The sequence below is a fragment of the Dromaius novaehollandiae genome, chromosome 4 (genome assembly GCF_036370855.1).
Source record: "Dromaius novaehollandiae isolate bDroNov1 chromosome 4, bDroNov1.hap1, whole genome shotgun sequence".
Classification (NCBI taxonomy): domain Eukaryota; kingdom Metazoa; phylum Chordata; class Aves; order Casuariiformes; family Dromaiidae; genus Dromaius; species Dromaius novaehollandiae.
This window is the reverse complement of record NC_088101.1, coordinates 58,018,859-58,040,133: the sequence shown is the minus strand read 5'-3', so window position 1 is coordinate 58,040,133 and position 21,275 is coordinate 58,018,859. Positions and strand designations below refer to the sequence as shown.

Genomic DNA, 21,275 nt, shown 5'->3' with positions numbered 1-21,275 from the left:
ACCATTTGTCCAAATACAATTATTTTCAATTATCAAAACCAGCTGAAGTTTAGCTAGTATAGGTACCCACAGAAACATTCCTAGTCCTGCATGATGGTATAAATAACTAGATTCATTAGATGGTACTTGAAATATAGAGCAGATGAAAAGCTTCCCTGTCAATAGAAGGAATTTAAGAAAATAAATGCAAGAAGAGCAAACAGATCTACTCATAGCTCCTGCCTTTAAATTTCCAATCCCTTTTAATAAAGTGAAAAGTTTTAGCTATTAAAAATTGTGACCTTTGTAATGCTACAGAACACAGATACAAAATGTGAATAGTACAATATCCATTATATAATATATATATTTATATTTTAATATATTACATTTATTTCTACATAAAGAGGCTATAAATACTGTATATGCCTTATATTCACGGTTCCCAGCATTTGACATAGTAAGTACAAACCAAAAAAACCCCCCAAACACTAAAAAATTATAACAAAGAACTCAGTAGAAATAGCTTTACATTTTAAAATCTTGTAGTCTGCATTGTGTCTATCAATAGAGCTTTGGGACTACAAGAATACAGGTAAAAAGTTGTCCAACAGTTAATCAAAATATCACCACTTGGAGAAGATTTGAGCTGCCATGAAACCAGTCACTGACATGCAAGACTCTGCAAGCCAAAATCTCTGCTGGTGCCAGCAATTTCTGAGTTTGCAAATGAAAGAATCTGACCTATGGTTGGGGGAGGGAGGATGAGATGCGAAGGTAGGTTACATTTAGGATACCTCATAGGACATGGATCCCTATAGTCCTAAAGTAAATTACATTGCCATTTCTACCTGTTTTATAAGCTGATCCAGGGGTGATTCAGTGGTGGGAATTTTTTGCAGTCATTTCAGTCTAGCTTGGAAAGAGGTATGTAACTGGCAGAGGCTAAGGGGACAGGGGAGGAAAGGGGGGAAAGCTAACCCCCAAACCACCCTCGGAGGGGAAGCATGCCCTAGGCATATGTGTCCTGTCATTTGGATAAGGGCTCTGCCTCCCCCGTATTAACCAACCTGATCGGGAAGTCTGCCTCAGGTAACGCAGCTCATGAAGTCTTGTACAGCAACTTTTTTCCCTGTCAAGGACAGAGACCATCAGCCCCATCTATATTTAGCCCAACCTATGTTTAGTCACAAACCATCGCTGTGTGCCAGAGCCTTGAGCTGGAGGTTCCTTTTCTTGTTTGTGGAGGTGCAAGCAAGGGATAACTCTGAGAAACAAGAAGCCAGAACCATGTTGTTTCCTTCCTGGAGTCCAGCCACAAGAGGAAAAACAAAAAGCAGGGCCGTATCTTTAGTTCGTACAACTAGAAACAGTAAGTTGAACACCATCCCGCTGCCTGTTCGGGCAGACATTCAATGTTGCTATGTGTTTTACTGGGGTCCCAAAGACCACCACACTGCCTCTGTCATCAGGGCAACACAACACCCGCACTCGCAGCAGCAAGAGGGCTTTACGTCCTCAGCTGCCAGTGTCTCTCGAAGGAAGCGTCCCATGGCCTATCACTGCACAGTTTTGCTGCAAGATACTCCTGTATCCTCTTCACAAAAAATAAACATCTTTTCTTAATTTCATGAACGCAGTCTTTCTATACACAAAACCTGAACACCACCAGCCCAAGCAACGAACGCACATCCCAGGGGAATCCACGGCTGCTCGCTTCGCCCTAGAGTGGTGGGGAGGAGAGGGGAACAGCGTTGTCGTATGCAAGCATTTGTGTGCGGCAGAGCGGGGGCAAACCCTCCTGGGCACACAAGAGTTCAGTCTCCTCACTGGAGGAGACAGTGATGTCCATGTCATCCGAGTGGTACCCAGACTGGTAGCCGCTCGTCTGGTTGGAAGCTTCAGACATGACGGACTCATTACTCTTGCTGGGCACCAGCGTGCTGCAAAAACCAAACACAAACAGGCCTGAAATAGCTGTGGAGACTTTATTCTGAAGGGCAGGTAGGAGATCGCTGCAGACAGCTGTTTCCCATCACAGCCATAAAAAAATAATAAAAAAAAGTGAAATGGCACATTTAACAAAATTGGCTTTAAGCCTTTTTAAACATATGCCAGATCACATGGAAAGACCTTTTTCATCCACCTTAGCTTCACTAATACATATAAAGGTAATTTTCTGACAGTATAGCCTGACGCTGTGGGAGGTAGATTGTGACCACAGATGAAACAGCAAAAATTTTGAGAGGCTTCATACCTTTCAGCCATGTTGCAATTGTAACTACACTATACCTTTGCTGACACTAAAGCTGTCTTGGAAAAAATAAATCCTCTGAGAAGCTCTCTGAAAGTATACGTGAGATTTCAGCTACATGAATGCTACTCTGTTTCCTGTGAACGGCACAATTAAAGCGCTGTACAATGCTCTGAAAATACACCCAGGTACATCCTGTAAACTCAAGAGTCAGCTTTAAAAAAAAGAAATTAAAAAAAAAGCCTTGCAGACAGGCCATCACAAAACTGCCCAATTGTGTGGCACGGGCTCAGTACCTTCATGGGGATGTTGGTGCTTTTGCAGCAGAGAAATACAAGTCTTTTCTGCGGTGTTGTCTGATCCTCTCAACAGCTGCATTACCTCTCATCTCTGTGCACATGGGAGTCTTGGTATCGAACACAGATGACCAAGCATACAATGCATTATTTCTCATTGTGTGCTTTTGATGGTATAGTAAGAAAAGAGTTTGTCTTTTTAGAAAATTCACACAGCTGTGAATCTTTTGAATGACTGCAAACAAAAGGTCATATTCAATCCTATCTGCAGTCTGAGCCTTACCTAAAGGGTATTTTCACTTGTTTATCTCTCTCTTCCAGTGTCTTCAACTCTTCAGATGCAAGAACCATCCCACTGTCCGTCTGGTTTTCCTGTAAAGATGTTAGAAATGCATTAAATACAAAGGGATGAAAAACAGAAAGCTATATTAATAAAACGAAGAGACATACAAAAGACAGCCTTACCTCCTGAACAACCTTTACAGTGGTTACCAATGGGACATCTTCAAAAGTTTTCACACTCACAGGTCGGCTTTTTCTTTTGCTATCTTGTCGGTACTGACTGAAAGGAAAAAAAAAATTTGAGTTTTGTTTCCACTATCTGCAATTTGGCTACTAATGGCACAATGATATCAGAATCCTTTTATCTCTCTACAGAGAAGTTAATCCTTTTGTCAAAATATATTATGCAAACCTCAAAATATCCACTTATTGAAAAGGATGAGCCGCCTAGAAAATGGCATGTTTCTGACCTTCTGCTCCTGACAACCTTGATCCCCAAGCAAATTCTAAGAAATGGCTTTGAGAAAACAGTTCCTTTCCTTAGTAATGCTGGAGGGCTTCATTTCCTGCAAGCTTAGCTTAGAAGTACAATAAACAGAGGAGCTTGGAGCACAGACATGTGTGTCTTTTTTTGGACTGCACTTCTGAGAGCCCTGGCTGGACCTAGGACAACAACTGCAGACTCAGCAGTCTGCCTCCCTAAAGCCGAGGGGGTCAGGAAGGGGAGCACTACATCTCTCTTGAAGGCTCTTCTCCGAAGAAGTCCTCTGGCCTGGATGACATCTGTAACCCAATGAAAAAAAAACCAGTGGCCTTTGATGGAGACACTAATACAGCAGATACAGCAGTTACCCTCCACTTTCTCTCTGTCTAAGTGGCAATATAATGAAATGGATGTTGTCTCTGGTCCAGCCAACCTAAATCAGAAAGGAAAGGCAACAGCAGCTCAGGTCTCAGAAGAAAGGCCCGCTTGTACCTCATCCCTACTGTCTCACTAGGTAAACAGGACCAATTTATCTTCCTAACAGCTAATGAAGAAAAAGATATTCCAGGAAGCTATAGAGTTACACCTGCATTCGCCAGGCGAGGCTGTGGTGGGGTACCCGGGCCATTTCTAAGGGAGGTGACTAGAGCAGTCTGCATGCAGTAGTGTGGTGTTCTGCCCATGGCGATTTATCTCTCAGCAGGACCAGGCCGTGCTGCAGCACAAAGCTGAAGGCAATTCAGAGCATTATTCATTCCATTTTCCAGCTTTGAGTCTAACTGTGCTGAGTCCTGCCCATCTCCAACAGACAATCATTTAATCTGGCAGGGATTTTACAAGTTCCCTGTGTGGCCTGCTCAGATGCTCAGCTACAATTTAGACTGTTTTTGAAATATTAAACCCAAGTCCCTCTTGTTGCAAATAAAACTTATCCTATTGCTGGGGGACACAGGGAATAATTGATCACTATCCTCCTTAGAGCAACCTTTTATATACTGAACACTGTTACCACATTCCCTATTTTCTCTTCCTAGACTAAACAAAGTAAGTTCTTTCAAGCTCTCTGCGCTGACCATTTCTTCTATTTCTGTTATTCTCTGATAGTATCCAATACACTTCATAATTCACTTCCCACCCAATCCAGCCAGGAGCAAAAGTACCTAAATTCTGCCTTTCCCCAAGACCATAATCTAGTACATTTACTCTCCTGGACTAACTAACCTTGAGTGACCTGAAATTCATTCCACACCTTTGCCTTCTTTGCCTGAAAGCACCCTGTATCATCTACCTGTCCACCCAGGCACAGAACTGCCTGTCTCAAGTGCTTCCCCCCCAACATCTCTCGACAAATACGTCCCTTTTTAACTTCAAAATTTTGCTCCAGTCTTGCAGGGGACCTTGACATGACTAGGACTGTGGTTACCTGGGACAGTGAGGACTAGGAATCCTACTCTTTGTATATTAACTTTATGATCTGAATGACCAGTCGGGATATGCAAGTCCTGGTTCTGCTCAGCCCAAAGGAGAGTCAATCTACATCTTCCACATTGGCTAAAATGAATGAGATCCTCCTCGTTAAGCTAGACTACTGTGCAAACAGAATCAGAAATACCATGGAGCCAGAGAGAGGCAATAATACAGAGTCTGACTCCAGCCTCATGGTTGCGGTTCTCAGTTGATGGCCTAACAGTATTTCTTGAAATGTGTTTGCATTTTGTATTAGACTATCACACAACACACATAAAGGTCCAAAAAGCCTTACAGAAAATCAGAATCAGTTTTCCCTGCTATCCACCAGACCAGTTATTCTTTCAAAGAAGGACACTTAGATTGGTTTGACTTGATTTGTTATTGACAAATCCACGTTGGCTGCTTTTAATTGCTTTATTTTCCTGTAATAATTTCCCATTATTTATTCAATCATTTATTCCAGGATAGTTCCCAGTAATCAAGTTAACTTTATTCCCAGATGACTCCTTTTTCTTTCTTTCTAAAGACAGCCATTATGCTTATCCTTCTTCAAATCCTTTTTACCTCACCATCACCTGACAGTCTTTCTTAATGACAATCATTCAAAGTTCAAAAATTGCCCTAACTAGTTCCTAAGCCAAACATGGCAAATGTTATGAGGTCCTACTCATTCACCAGCAATCTAAATATTCTTTAACCATGTTTCCCCCATGCTTGTTTCTCTTCTTTCAGCTTTGAAGATTGCATGAATCAGTCTCTCATCTTAGCTACTATTTTTGTGAAGACTAAAAGAGACATCACTGAACAGATGAACATTTTCCACTACATGGGTGATAAGATCCACGCCTGCAAAATAATTTTCAGCTCCAAGAATACAAAGTCCCCCAACATGTCTCTTTGTCCTCAATTTGCCTCTTCTAGCATGGTTTCCACAAGTGCTTTCTCTCAAACTCTGTCACACTGTAAGACAATACAAAAGCTGCTCAAAGTCTCTTTAAAGGTGTGATGGAGAGATTTAACTCCTATTCATAACAAGAAGTGTGGACTGGAAAAAGCCATATATGAAGTGTTAAAAGCTTAAAATTACATGTGATCTTTTCAGTGTCATATCATACTTTTGCATCTTTTAAATATTTGTATTTTGGACTGCCTCTCTACTAAAACATGGGGGTTGGAGTTCAGCTCTCAGACAACAAGTTTACCTGAAACTCTAACTGCAGTGCCTAGCTAGTCCTTTCCATGACCATATAAAAACATGATCCCACACCACCGAAAAATCATAGAGAACTTTGTCTTTGGTAGGTATAATACAAGCAGTGAGGGAGAAGGCTCAGACAGTGCTGTGGAAACTGTAAGAAAGCTACCAGCAGAGTCCATCTCTGCCCTGATCTCTTGCAGTTAAGTCCTTCTGTCGTCCTCCTCCTTCTCAAATAGCAGCAAGCATCCCTGGACTCCCAGGATCTACGCCAACTGAATTTGCTTATAGGCAGCTCTGGGTGAAAAAATACCTTTTTATATCCTGTTAAAAGAAACCTCCCCATAGGACCCCATGTGTGAGGTCCTTGCAAGTTCCAGAGCTTCATCTTAATGTAAGCCCTGCTGGGCATTACTGCAAACTCTTTACCAGGGGAGTCATCTCTCCTATGATACCCAATAGCATCTGTCACTACTAGAAGCCCCAACAGCCCACCAGAAAGCAAGCAATATACAAAAACCAGTAGCAACGTTGTTTACCTTGCATTCCCCTTAGCTATGGTTTCATGACCTGTTTATCAATGATTTTTCCATTTTAGGAGCAGAAATGCCAGGGAGGCTGCCTACAGACAGATCTATTACCACTAGTATTCTAGGGAGCTGCAATATAAGAGTGTGAATACAGTTGGATTAGAAAAAACTTTGTATTTGTTCTGTTTCTTAAAACATAAATAACAATATTCTTGTATTTTCCTGAATGAGAATACCAAATCTTAAAAGGATAGTGAGAAAAAAAAAATCTAAAGGTTATCACTAACATCTGGAGAGGTAAGAAACTAGTTTTTGCCTACAGAAACTCTACAGATTCATTTTTATCCCTATGGACAAGGTTAAATATGGACCAGAGCAGCTGAACTCTCTTCCTTTCATTTTCCCTGCCCCCAACATGAACAAAAACTGCTGAGAGGCCCCAATAGGATGTCCACCATATAAAATACCTAATTCCTGCTGTGTTGTCATAATGGAATTTAGGATCACAGACTTCCTCTTCCTCCCTACAGGAAGCAGGTGAAGTTGGGAGAGAGAGACCCGAATCCTCTTCCATATTCAGTGATACTGACAAAGGAAGGACAACGTAGTCTTTACCATCCTGCAAAATACAGTGAAAAATATAAAAATGAAATATGCTATACAGATATATAGACATAAAGTTACACACACATACATGGAGAAGGTATCAGTTCAACAGAACTATTTTGATTATTTTATTAAATGATGAAGATTATATCTTTTGATATGAACACATACCTTTGCAGGGGCAGCTGTATCAAAAGAGGGAAATTTAAAGAGCCACTGTCAAATAGTTTTAGATACAAAATTATGATTTTTAATGACATACTCTAATGTAATGCAGAATCAGCATTTTTATTGATGTCCTTGAAATTAAAAATGTAATTTTTAGTAATGTTTGAACCCCAATAACAGAAAACATAAACCTGAAGGAAAAAATAACCCTAAACTAAAAATGAGATCAAATTGGACTACAGCATATGAATTAAAGACTAAACTAAGCATAAAAGGTAAATGAAAAAAAAATGAAATAGCAAATAGAGAAGTTTTCTAAAAATACTCTGGCATTTAACTTGATATGAATAACAATAATAATATTCTTAAAAATGTTCCTACACTCATTTACATTTCCCTTTGAAGTATCAAGAGAAAAATGGATTATGCATCCTTTGGTAATGCATTTATAGTCCAGTAGGAAATCCTTTAGTTGATTTTATGAAACCTTGAATTTTTTGCATCTCTCCCTTTTGGATTATGATATGATACACATAAAATTAACTATTAGCTATCAAGGCATAAATCACTTTTGTCTTTCATAGTCACAGTACATTGCAGCTCATGGCAAGATGGTCTAAATCATTAGTAATCTAACCATAGTGGTTATGAAGAAATATGCACAAAATGTGCTCTGACCATAGATAAGATTCAAGAGGTTCTTTAGGAAAGCAAACAAACTATCCTTTCTCAGCTTTGGTCTGCACAGAAGATGTGGTAATTTTAAAGGACGGGGAATTCCCATCACTATCAACAGGTTGGATAGGGAGAACAAGTCTAAAGGGAGAACATGAGGAAAAATCCAGCCTCAGTCTAAAGAGTTTGCATCCATTTCCCAGGCCTTCTCCACATTTGTGGTGTATGAAGAGGGAGCCACAAGATGGAGAACCAGAAAGGAGGTCTGTTTACTCTAACTGGAAGGCTCACTTACTACAACACTTGACAATTTTTAATACTGTTATACTCATGGAGCTGCTGATACACAGAGAAATGCCTGTGCCCTAATTTTCCAGGGGAGTCATTAAGACATTGCGGCCCATATCCTTACATATGCTATGATATCTATCTTCTATAGTGGTAAAATCAGTAGGAGTAACTTGCTGAAATGTCTCTGCAGTTACATATATACATGGAAAATGGAGACAGAGCAGGGAAGTGAGCCTGTGCTGAAAACTCACCAGCAACCCCATCATTCAAAGGTAAACAGCCAAAGCAGTGGTGTTATGGGAAACCTTTGCTGGCAGGGTGAGGTGGCTTTTGGTCACCACAACAGACCTCTGTGATCTTTTCTCTCCCAAGCCATTCTTTTCTGACAGTTGTCCCAGCTGTGGATAAATAATGGGAGCAATAGAAAAACCCAGGGCTCCACCATGGCTCTAGTGGTCAGTACCCAGCCACAGGATTTCACGGTGGCTGGGGGGCAGGCAGGGTTCACCTGGTGGTTTTACCAAGCTCAGAATATGTTTCATGTACCTGACGGACATTGGCTTGCAGTAAATTTCCCAGGTGTTCCACTAGCTCAGAAAAAGTTGGTCTTTGTTTAGGATCTCCATGCCAGCAATCCAGCATTGTTTGGTACCTAGAAGGATAAGCCCATTAAAATATTAGCATAAAGAAAAAAGAGCATATTGCTTATTCAGACATCTGCTATTATTGTGAGATACATGTGGACAGCTAAAAGAACAGTTTCTCACATTTCTGGTGTCGTATAGTCTGGTGCTCTCATTCTTGTTCCTTCTTTCAGTCTTCTGCAAAATTCCTCATCAATTTTCACTCCAGGGTATGGTGAAGCACCTAAAATCAGAGCAATGGCAATTTTAATGCATTAGACACTTAAATTCTGGGTTTAATTTTCAAACAAATAATTCACTATGGCCTAAGTTAATAAGGTAGTTCAGCATATTTGAATGTGCGAACAATTTATATTTATGATGGCAATGGCAATTGATTGAGTAAATGAGGCACATAATCACATACTGAAATTGTATGAAGACACATTTCAAGTCCACATTCTTATATTTGTACTTCGAGGAAATTTCAGTATTTTATTTTGATGGAGAAAATAAACATAAAACAAAAGAGGTTTTCACAATTTTGAATTTTTAAAGAAGTAAAGTGTTAAAGATAATCCAAGAACAATTCTACCATTTTCTTTAACAGACATTTATATTTCAAGATGGCTCCGTAATGAAATTGAAGTGACTCACCTAATGAAAATATTTCCCACAGCAGAACTCCAAAAGACCATACATCACTCTGAATGGTATATACTCTATCAAAGATGGTTTCTGGCGCCATCCATTTTAGGGGTAGTCTGGCCTGAAAAAAAAATCCAACATACCATAGATTAGTAAAACACTGAGTTTCCACAAACGCACTTCTGATGAAAACAGAATCATGACTTTGAATTAAATCTTTCTCAAGTACAGCGCCTGAAACTTACATCTCCTTTCCTGACGTAATCTGGATCTTTGTAGATGTCTCGAGCCAAGCCAAAATCACAGATTTTGACCACGTTATTGTCTGACAAGAGGATATTACGAGCAGCCAGGTCCCTGTGGATACACTGCAAAGAGAAGTAAACAACCTGATACGCTGCCTGTTGTCACAGCTCTGCGCACAGAGCTGATCTCTTTCACATATGTGCTCTCCCACCCTCAAAGGCCAGATAGTTCTTGAAACCTTTTAAGCAAAAGAAACCTCAGCATCAACTGTTACAGATTTTAAGTGCTTTCTCGATGGTCACAACTGATTTGGCTCAGCAAGACTTGTATTCCCAAGTCCAAACATACATCTGTTTATCCACTATGCAGATAGGCCCTTTGAAGTTAGCTAATTAATTATCCTAAGAAGCTGACACAAAAGAGGTTCAGATCTGATTGTCTTCAGATTTATGTAGGTTCACTCAAATCTGTATGCTCTACTCGTCCTCTGAAAAAATCCAACACTAAATTCAATTCCAACACAAAGTAATCTTGACGAGGGAGAGGAAAGTCCATACCTTTACCTATATAGAATGACAGCTTAGCAAACAACCCAAAGACTTAAAACTCAAGCCTCAACAGCCTGAGGTAAAAAAAGCCAGGCTCTGTAGGAGGCTGCAGATTTGCTTCCAATATGGACTAGGAATATAGATCCTGGAAAGATATACACATATACACCAACCAGGATGTGTACAGAAAAGGCTCTCAAGTCTGCACCTTTACACCTAACATGCATTCTAGAGCAGATTATACTCCCAGCTTTTATTTCCTTTTCCCATGTGTAAGTACTCTGTTTTTTTTACAACTGCAGGCAATTCTGGCACATAAATGCCACACTGGCATTTATATCCTTTGAAACATGTACTATATGTATTTAGGATCAAACCCCACAGAAGAAGGCCAAAATGCAGTGGAGACATTATTGACTGCCTGAGTATTATTTTTTTGGAAAAAGATTCTCCAAGGAGAGATTCATGGAGTTTCATAAGCAAGCATCATCTCTCCTTGCACGGCCTTTCCATCCCACCACACAAGTTATAGGGAGTTTCCTCAGAGCAAACTCTTTTTACTCTAGCTTAGCTCCACTTAATAGGAATCTATCCCTAATTCCTTTAATCATCCTCATAAGTCAACTCCCCTCCTCCAACTACTTAATCATTCTTCTGCAAATCAGTGACCCACAAATCGTATACAGATCACTAACATTTGTGTCAATAAATGCATGGCCTGTTTCACTCTGCAGTATTATGATTCAGATATGTTTTAGGGCAAAAAGGAAACATTGCAGATGATTGTTAGCCTAAAGATGAACACACTGTTTCCTTTTATAGACCTACAGCACTATTTCCTACAGTCAAATAAATAACATGCCACTCTTCCTGAGAAGTTCCTTACTTTGCGTGAAGCCAAGAACTCCATTCCCCTCGCCACCTGGAAGCTATAACAGATGAGGTCTTCCATGGTCAAAGGGTTCTTGCAAAGGTCTTCAGGACCAGCTGCAAAGAATCAGATGACAGTCAAGCCTGCCCTCTGTTACTGATTTTGCCTAAAACTGCTTCTGAGGTAGATGCTAGTGCTAAACATATGCCACAGGAAGCCAAGCCCTTTTTTGGCCATATGCATTAGCACTAGCAACCCATTTCACACCAAACTAGTCCTGTGCAAAATAAACTTCAAGATCATGGGTTATACCCCACACCTCCTTGCTTATTTCCGCAGGTCTCACCAGTAGAAAGAGCTGCAAAACACTCCCTCCCAAAAAAACAACCAAAAACCCAGCTCACAAGTTCCTAGGGCAGGAAAGGCTTGCTTTCATTTCAACAGATGACTTTGGAGACCTGTGAGAGGGAGGCTCCACCTAGTCCTCATGGGGGAAGAATATGCCATAGGAAGAAAGACCTGAGTTTGGCAAAAAGCTCTGCTATTTTAGGGAAGAAGCCTAACCTCAACCTCTAGCAATGTAGAGGAGTAATATACTCAAGTACCAACAAAGTTACCTAGGCATTTTGTTCCTGCTGAAATAAACAACAAAGGGTCTCTGCTCAGCTCTTGATTTCATGAAGAAATCTATCAACAATTACAACACTGGTGGATAAGCCCTCATCTCAAGGCCTGCTTTAGGCCTGCTGACTACTTCTTACATCATCCCAGCTCAGATAGTTAATGGTTACACCAGAGAGGTCTGAAAAGGACAAAAATGATGTGAAAATGCATAATCAAGTGCATGCCAGACATCACCTATTAGGATCACATTGAAACAGCAGAGATCATCCTCCTTATTAATCTACTGATGTTTTTATTTACATGAAATGATTTTTAGTAGAAGTCTGGACACAGACAGTTGAGCTATGGCCTCCAGCCTGACCAGCCTGATCCTCCTGCTTGCTGAAATCAGTTCTCTATGAAACATTCTGGCTGCACTTAGCACTTAGGACTACCACCGCCAAAGCAGAACATGGCAAATGCATCAGTGAAACCACTGCAAAGAGTACGCATATCCAGGGGAGGCTTTAAACGACAGTATAGATCAAGATTCCTGTTCCTGACATACCATCTGCAGAGAAGGAAGGCAAATCAACTTCTCTGCTAATAAGCAGTGAAGCATATGGCATTTCATGATATTTAACTTCTGGGCAAACATTGAGGAAATTCAGTTAGCATTCTGGCAAACCCTGGCACATCCCTCTCTGTGCTGCCTTCAGAGTGTTTGCCCCTTGATTTGTACTGAAGACAGTGAAATGTTAAAAAGACCGATCTTCAGAAGTAGTGCACTACACATACATACACCCTTCCTAGATTGTAAATTATTTGGGATTGGGTCAAGGGGTTTGGGATGCTAGACTCCAGTGATCCATAAATCAGGAACTTCGTTCATCCAGGAAATACCCTGCACACAGTTTCAAGGCAGCTACAGAAATCACTCAGTCCCCCATGCCCTGTCAGCCCTGCCAATGAAAGCTGTTCCAAAACCAAGAGAAGACATGTCCTACCATCCTCTTCTTCCACATCACTCAGGGACCGCTCCTCCACGAACCCAGAGCTTGCTGAGCTCTGGCTGCTTGTGATGCTGTCCAATCGTTGCTTCAGGTCTGCAGAGATATCACCAACGTAGTTCTCTTTCCCCTGCCTAAACCTGGCACTTTTAGTCTAGAAAGAAGAAGGGGAGAGGAGGAGGGAAATCAAAAATAAAAAGCATATCAGAAGCTTTTCCAATAGAGGAAATGATGTTCCTCCTGCTCTGCAACAGGGGCATCACTGAAGGCATGTCAGGACAACCGATCGCGTGGGCCTTGGTGACCAGGCTACTTGCCCAAACTCCAGTGCTGGTAGGGCAGACAGCCCAGTACAGGAGCTTTCACACTGCTCAGCTCCAAGCTGGCCCCAGTCAGGTACTGCCTTGCCCATCTGGGCTGGCACAGCCACTGCACTAACACACTCTGCAAGCCAGCACCAGCCTCCAGCCACCACATAGGCTCGCTGGCTCCAGTGTCCATTGGCTCAAGCACTGCACTCCACTTCCCACTGCCAGAACACATTTAGCCTGCTCTCACATCCTCTTGGCTGCCCCCAGTACAATGTTTCTGTGTTTAGGAAGAAAGCCATGCTCACAAGTGCCAGGCTGTCTGGCTCTCACAGCCTGTGGCCTGTCTCTGGCTGGATTCCTGGTCCCCACAACTTGCTAAGCACGTATGATGCTAGTGAATCCCCTCTCATAGTGCTGAATCTCTCTATACTACTATTGCTTCATCTTCTGATGCAGAGACCAATCCACTAAACTTTAACCTTGGCCAAACCCTGACATCCCTCAAAATCTGATTTATTTCCTTCTTCTCCCAAGCCACTGAATGCCTCTGGAGAGGATCCCAGGTCCAAAGACTTCATCTACTCCATTTCCACTCTCTCCTGCTTCGATTTTGTTACTTTCTTCCCATGGCAGCACTAGCTTTTTCCGTTACTGATTCCCACTCCCATTGCTTGTATAAGCAAGGGTCAACACCCTTCTGAAACCTTGCCTCTTTCTTCATGGCCTCTCAGATATTTCTTTATCTTTTTTAGCTCACAAAAGCAAGTTACCTTTGCCAATATAAAATAGTAAACAATGGCTCCAAGGATAAAGAAAAATAACCCCCTGGAGAACTGATAAACATTTTGAAGAAGCTCTGATCTAAACACAGCAGCTGCAGGAAAACAGAAGCGTAAGCCTACCAATGCTGCAGCGCACAGCACAAGAGCCTGTCTCTGGGTTTTGGTGAAGAGGGTTAGGCCTCCTGATCATGATGTCCATTACACAGCCATGTTCTTCATCAGGCATGTGATTCTCAGAGGGAATGAATCCACGCAACCCTCTCTGGAAATCAAACCCCCTCACATATGTATCAGAAACAAGCTTGAAAATGCCAGCCTCCATCCCCCTTTAAAATAGGAATGTAAACATGGGATGTTGTGATACAAGTCCTCCTTTGTAAAGAACCTTCAAGGTGTAAAGTTTAACAAACTCAATACATATATTGATTATACAAAAAGATTACCTGAACAAAGTACATACAGGCTGACTCAACCATGAGCCAAGTGGAAAGTGGAAAATTTCGTGACATGTTGAAAAATATCTATGGATATTTGATGTATATATACACTAAACAGAGTGCAGTTATTTAAGGTGGTCTGTAGCTTAACTGAGAAAGGAAAAAATTCAGGCTGATAATCAGAAAAAACTTCCTGACAGATACAGCCAAGTGTAGAATAATCTGCCAAGGGAAATAGTGGAAGCCCAGTTTCTTTACACATTTTAAGCTAACAATAACAAAAGAGCTACAATGCAGGGGCCAGGGGAAAGACTAGATGACCTCTGATGTCTTTGCCGTTTCTCATTCCCATGAGAAGTACTAGATACTCTTATTAAGTATCCTCAAGAACTGTGACTACACTCTCCACTAGAAACAGAAAAACTGCGTGGAAAAAAAATTGTATCAAACATTATACAATTAATCTTGACTCCAATACCTTGTATGGAACAAATTCACCCCTCTTGCTCCGCAGGTAAGCTGACAAATTTCCGAACTTGCAATATTCCACAATCACCATAAGCGGCCCTGTATAACACACGAAACAATTATTTAGAAAGATCATTTATATCCCAACTTGTCTTAAGCATGATTTGTGATTAGAAATATATACATTTCAAAAAGCATTCTACTGCCTTCCCAAAGGTTTAAAAATACTCATTACAAAAAAAGCCCAACCCTATTCAAAGCAGGGAAATTACTCCTTTTCTGGAGTTTGTAAGTCCATAAATTTATAAGGAAGGAAAAGAAAGCATGTGCTTTTCAAAAGCATGGGCCTAATTTTGTATGTGAAAATGTATTTATATGTGTGTTCATATTTACATGAAAGTGCTAATAATTGCCTATGCCAATTGACACTGTAAGGTTGTAACATAGACATTTGAATGAACTTCAGTGCCATTAACCACTCAGCTGCAGTAAAATACATAGGTATATGATTAGCCATGCATTTTTGTGTAGACAGTTAAGTTCGAAAAACTTAAAACAGGAATCTGTTTCAAACATAGATTCCTTAACATATAGCCCAAATGTGTTATTTCATGCTCAAATTGCTTCATTTATGCATGTTACATTGACGAATTTCCACCCTAGTTTCCAGATCCTGGACATGTCTATTTTACTATGGAATAGACAAGAAAAGAAATACTTATGGATTATGTTTCCTTCAACAATTGCACTACTTTCATGGAACCTTACAAATTAAATTCTGTTCCCAGAGCAGACCAACAAGTCAGATTCCCTGAAAAATCATTGCAAAGTTACTTTGCACTGAATTTCTTCCAAATTAGCATGCAGTTATGATTTGTTAAACTAAATATCTGTCCCAGATTATAAAGTAAAATAGGTTCATTCACCCAGAGCTGGAATCTAAGTTACAATCTCCCTTCCTACACACACACACACACACACACACACACACACACACACACACACACAGAGGCACGCACACACGCGTGCACAAACACATGCACCATCCAAAGCTAAGGAGGGGAGTCACAACGTGCGGCTGCACTGTAGCCAGTGACGAGAATAAGACTGACTTGCAAAATCTGGTACTGTATTCAGACTCCAAGCCCCAGATACATGGGGTGCCCACTATAAAAACTGATCTGAGGGTACAGAAAGACAAAGTGACAGAACAACCCAGGGACAGAGCTAGATGTAGAACTCAGGGCTTTGGACTTCTTTTCCCTGTCGCTGAACCTGCTCACTCTTACCAGGAATCACCCTGGTGCCATCACTTAGAAAAGACAATGTCTTCCAACTCTTGATGATGAAACTTATTTCTCTATGCTTCATGGGGTTTTCATGAGCACTTTCCTGCTCACTGAAAGCCTGGAGGGCAACTCCATTACTTACCTCCTGGTTTTGTACAAGCTCCAAGTAAATTGACAACATTTAGATGATGGCCAATATGAATGAGAATCTTCAGCTCTGACATAAGTGCTCTGTGCTCACTGTGGGTTGCACCCTCTGTAAAGGTAACATAAAACAGATGAGAAGCACCACAGACAGAAAGGGTTTTCTCTCCTCCACCTCCCCTTCCTTTATTTTTTTGAGCCCATCTAATGAGAAGTCTTGTTCGTTAGCCTAGGTCAGCAATGCTGTAGGGCTCCTTTAAAGGCTAGGCACATGCATAACAGGTTTTGCTTTGTTTTTAAACCATTTCCAAACTCTGCTGGGGTAATACATCAGAACAGGGACATCACAGACAGTCCAGATTAGCAAGCATCTTTTTTTCTGCAGACCTTCTGAGTAGTTCGTACTCTGCCGTTTGACCCTCCAGGCCCAGCCCACCTAGCAGTCAGTTGCCAAGCAGAGATAGAAACATTGCACCACAGACTGGGGGAGACATGGCCAGGGGTTGGAGGGCCTGACCCTCCAGCCTCACCAAAAGGCTGGAGATGAGGCATGTGTCCCCATCTTGCATGGACAGAAAGGAGAAGAGGAAAGAGCTGAAGCAGTGAGGAGAGAGGGAGTGAGGACACAGGTCTCTGCAGGCTGCCTGAGTGCCAGGAAACTGGAGAGACAGGGCTGCACCGCTGTCATAACGGCACGCTTGTCCCACTGGTAATGAGTCTTGGCAGTATACAACAGTCAGTGTTAATAACAGTGCCTAAGCTCTGCAACTGCTCATGCTGTACCATCAAAAATCCCCCAGGCCATTCCCACCCTTCCTCCAGTACAGCACAGGGCTGGGGTACATCCCCTGGCCACAAAGAGCCCCACTTTGCTGTTCCAGCTAAGTCCTCTTCAAGAACAGTGCTTCTGGGAACTGTAGCTTTGAACTTTCCTGCAGTGAACGTGAGGCAGTATAACATGTTCTAAAGTGAGGAGAAAGCTGCTCAAAAGTACTACTCATTTTGGAGCATGGCTAAGTCATTGCCTGAGATGTGGCAGAAAGCTCCCCTGTTAGGCAGCATATAACAAAAATGGACACATACAAACTGCTTACAGGAGCAAGTTCACATTCTGAATGTTGGTAGACTTATATTATAATGGCTAAGAAACCACAGTGGCATTGATCCAACCACTAAAGAGGTTAAGGTATGTACTTAGTCTAGTCATTGCCTCATTAGACCAGCTGTTAAGCTAAACTTGTATACATCATTGGTACAAATACTTTGGCTGCTTTTGTCCCCTTTTCCATCTCCTGGGTATGAGACTGGCAATATCCACACATTGTGTCTTCAAGGTGAAATTTTAGTTGTCATTTTTACCTTTAAGCATTTTGACTGCCACTGTTTTGCAGGTAGCGGTTTTGTCAATCCCAAATGCATCTGCTTCTATCACCTGACCAAAAGCTCCACGTCCAAGAGGTTTGCCTTGAATTGAGGAGATGAACAGACTGTGATTTATTTGCCTGACACAGTGGGCAAAAGATGCAGAATAAACAACAGCTGTAAATTCAAATTATATATTAGAAATTAACAGAGGGCTGATAATGGGGAGAGGATACATTAAATATAAGCATTAATTTTTTCTCTATCGTGGAGTCACATGAGGCTGTGATCCAGCAGTCTCCTACAGCTTTGACTGGTAATATGGAGGAAGGACATTTTGACATCTTACCCACGTACAGAAAAGAACCTCTCTCTTACGGTGCCAGTTCTGCGCACATCAGCCTCAGAGCACTCCCCCTGGGGCTTCAGCAGCAGGGTAGTCCACAGCAAACAGGCCATGTCCTAAAACACCTCCTGCACCAGGGCTGCAATATTACTAAATGGTTTATGTAGTGAAAATTCACCTAGCTTTAGCCGGTCTCTGGGAAACTCCCACTTGCTGGCATCGTAAGGGAGCCGTTCACAGTGCTCATCTATAGGGACTTCATCAGGATCCATTATGATTGACAAGTAGCCAGTCTTCATATCCCCTCCATTGGCCTGTAAAATGATATTAGTTGTAGTTGCACAGATTTTTCAGTGGAGATGTGCCGACAAAGTGCCAATTTCTCACCCTGTAGTGTTCTACTACTTCCCAGAAATGCCAAGCTACCATTCCCCTACACGATGTTATTGTGAGTGTGATCATCATTAATTACTTGTATTTTTAATATACAATTGAAACACTTTTTCTCTTCTGAGGGTTGGTTCAATTAAAAATAAATTTCTGTGCTTTCAGTTCCAGGCAAAAATGTTATGGCATGGAGAGAAAAAAATGTGTCTGTTGATTTAAGAACAATAGAAAGACACAACACAAAAGAACTCAAGTCAGCTTTCATTTGTCATGCAAGACCAGTGCTGATAGGACAGCAAAAGAATTATTTCATTACCCGCTTAACGGTCCGCAGGATGATTACAAGAAGCAACCAGAAGAACATGGCAATCACTGCAGTGCCAACTAGGATAATGAGCTCCAGGTTTGTTTTCTCTTCAGCGCCTGGGAAGAAATAAATGAATATTTCAGCGATACTTGGAAGCACATTGGTTTTGTTCATACATTAAAGCATAGAATGGAGTTCCTTGTTCTGAAGGTTCGTTTTAAAAGTGCAACATGCAGCAAGGAAACAAAAGCAAAGCAAAACAAAAAGCTTGCTTTTTATGTTGGAATATTACTCTTAGTTCTGCCTTGTTTTACATCACACAGTTGCTTAGCATCAGCTTTGTTCATCGGATGCTGAATGGGGCAGAATTAAGGATAGAATCTGGACCTTTGACAACTAATAAGAAGTAAAATCTCATATTTTAAAAATAAATCGTTGTTTTGGAATATTGCAAATGAATGATTATTTCTCCAGAAAGGAAAAATATATATATCATGTAGTAAATAAAGTGCTGTGAGAATGATCCAGAGAACAATCTCTCTCTTGACTCTACGTGCTTCAGCGGGGGTATGAAAAAATGTGGTTCCTCAACAACACATGAAAATAAGGACTTATTTACAACATCCCTTTTCCAGTTCAAAAGTCACCACCAAATACCACTTGAACATCCAGTGATGCGCAAGAGCAGCTCTCTTCTCCAGCTCCCATTCCCCATATCATATTACATTTTATCCCTTGCACCGTATAGTTTCTCCTATATAATAACACACTGAGTTTTCTTCCATTGGCCCCTCATAAGCTACATTATAAACTCCTGACAGTGAAACAATATGTCATATAAACATTTCCGATTTTTACAGACCTGCAGATCAGGACCCAACTATGTTTACTACATCAGCTGAAATCTACATTAATGTTATCTGCAGATAATTTCTACCTCATGCAAACATATTGCACAACACCTTGATATCCTAATGGGATCTATGAATAACAGAATACTGTTTTAAATAGCTTAACATAATAGAATGGACAATCACCCTGACTAATATGACAGAGACTTGTGAAGGATTCAATGACTATTTTTCATAAACATACTAGTATCATGGTCAGGGAGCTTTTAGTTCAAGGTTTTTAATTGCAAAGTCCTAACACTTCTTGGAAAGTCCATAGTGGTTCCACTGAGTGGTTACTCAGACTGTGGAATAACCTCTTTCTTTTTATTTTTACTTTTTATTTTTGCAGGTTGCAGTTCAGTGTGCCATAATAGGATGGGAACAAATGAGAGATGGGTCTCACAACCACTAATTTCAGAGCTTGGTGGATTAAGCCTGCAGTCCCTTAACCCCAAAACACTATCTGTTCCTATCACTGAAACTGGACAGCATTACAACAGACTGCACAAAGTCTTCACTCTGTTTTTCTTAGATGCTGTGACAGCAATTAGATAGTTTTAAAAGTTATTACTCTTCGAAAATCATCATTTGACAGCTGAGTTACAAAGACAATAGAGATGTCCCAGGACTTCTGCAGGTTTAGGTAGGTTCTGTTTTATAGGTATATATGCAGTTTAAACTGTCAGTTTTCTTTGCAATAGATTTGGCTTTTGCAGGAATGCAATAAACCTTGCGGAGAAGAAAGCATCAGCCTCAACAGCTGAAATTATGATGCTGATAGTTGGTTATGACAGGACCCAATCTGAGGTTTTTGGAATTGTTAGAATTTTTAACAAACATCATGATATAATAATAGAAATTTGATCAGGATAGCAAGTAAATTTTCCTTTTAGTGTTCATAACAATTTCATGCACAGTCTGGAAACAAACTGATACTAACCTTCCACTGCAAAAAAAGCCACTGCTTTTCTGCATCCAAGGACATTGCAGGCAAGGCAGGTGTATAGCCCACCGTCTTCTTTCCTCACTCGACGTATAGTTAATGTTTTGTTCCCATCTTTCAAAACAATACCTGGAAAAAATAATTGTTTTTATTTCTGCTAGCTTTTTGACAGTTTGTGTTAAGAATTAAACTTATTTTAGCTTTATACCTGTCCACACAATCTTAACAAGTATGTCACACTACAGTGAGAAGAATAAGGAATTAAAAAAACAAAACAGAAGGAAAAAGGTAGAACTAAATCCTACCTAAAAAAAATTGTTTTTACAAGATTGGTGACAAGCAAAAGTCTGATAATTTTATACTATATCAAACGAACATTTAAATTGGCCCACACTAAAAAGGCTGGCTTCAAATTTCAGGCCATTTTAAGCTTTCTGAAAAGTAACGGTGGGTAATACATACAAATTAAATGTCACTTCCAAAGAAAAAAATTGAGACATTCTTAAAAATTCAAAATGAAACTTTTCTTGATGGAAGTTAGCAGTGTGTCCCATGAAAGGAAGCCCCTAAGTGATATAAAATTCATAACAAAGAAGCAATCCCTCACCAGAATCTTCAACAAGTGTTTCATTATTTTTAAACCACATGATGTTTGGAGGAGGAATGCCATCCGCTGTGCATGATACTTCTATAGTTTCACCAATGTTTGTTGTTTGATTTTCCAGATTTCCTATGAGCGTGGGTGCCATGGGCTCTGTTGGTATGAAAATAAGATAAATCTCTGAGAATTTAAGAAAACATCTACTTTTGCAGTACTAGCATTTGAT

The 21,275-nt window shown here is 40.7% G+C and overlaps 1 protein-coding gene across 1 annotated transcript in view; it reads right to left on the bottom strand.

Annotated features, from left to right (window-relative positions):
- Positions 1-219: 219 nt before the first annotated feature.
- The window catches only part of KDR (kinase insert domain receptor), a 34,528-nt gene continuing 13,472 nt past the window's right edge, over positions 220-21,275 (bottom strand). The window contains exons 14-30 of the mRNA XM_064511138.1: positions 21,056-21,202; positions 20,446-20,577; positions 18,622-18,728; positions 18,097-18,232; positions 17,570-17,674; positions 16,209-16,322; positions 14,788-14,876; positions 12,777-12,933; positions 11,182-11,282; positions 9,747-9,869; positions 9,511-9,622; positions 8,998-9,097; positions 8,777-8,882; positions 6,958-7,109; positions 2,995-3,091; positions 2,813-2,901; positions 220-1,922 (exon numbers count right to left, since the gene is read on the bottom strand). Coding sequence (XP_064367208.1) covers positions 1,703-1,922; positions 2,813-2,901; positions 2,995-3,091; positions 6,958-7,109; positions 8,777-8,882; positions 8,998-9,097; positions 9,511-9,622; positions 9,747-9,869; positions 11,182-11,282; positions 12,777-12,933; positions 14,788-14,876; positions 16,209-16,322; positions 17,570-17,674; positions 18,097-18,232; positions 18,622-18,728; positions 20,446-20,577; positions 21,056-21,202 — 2,087 coding nt within the window. The 3' untranslated portion in view covers positions 220-1,702. The remainder of the gene's footprint in view (positions 1,923-2,812; positions 2,902-2,994; positions 3,092-6,957; positions 7,110-8,776; positions 8,883-8,997; positions 9,098-9,510; positions 9,623-9,746; positions 9,870-11,181; positions 11,283-12,776; positions 12,934-14,787; positions 14,877-16,208; positions 16,323-17,569; positions 17,675-18,096; positions 18,233-18,621; positions 18,729-20,445; positions 20,578-21,055; positions 21,203-21,275) is intronic.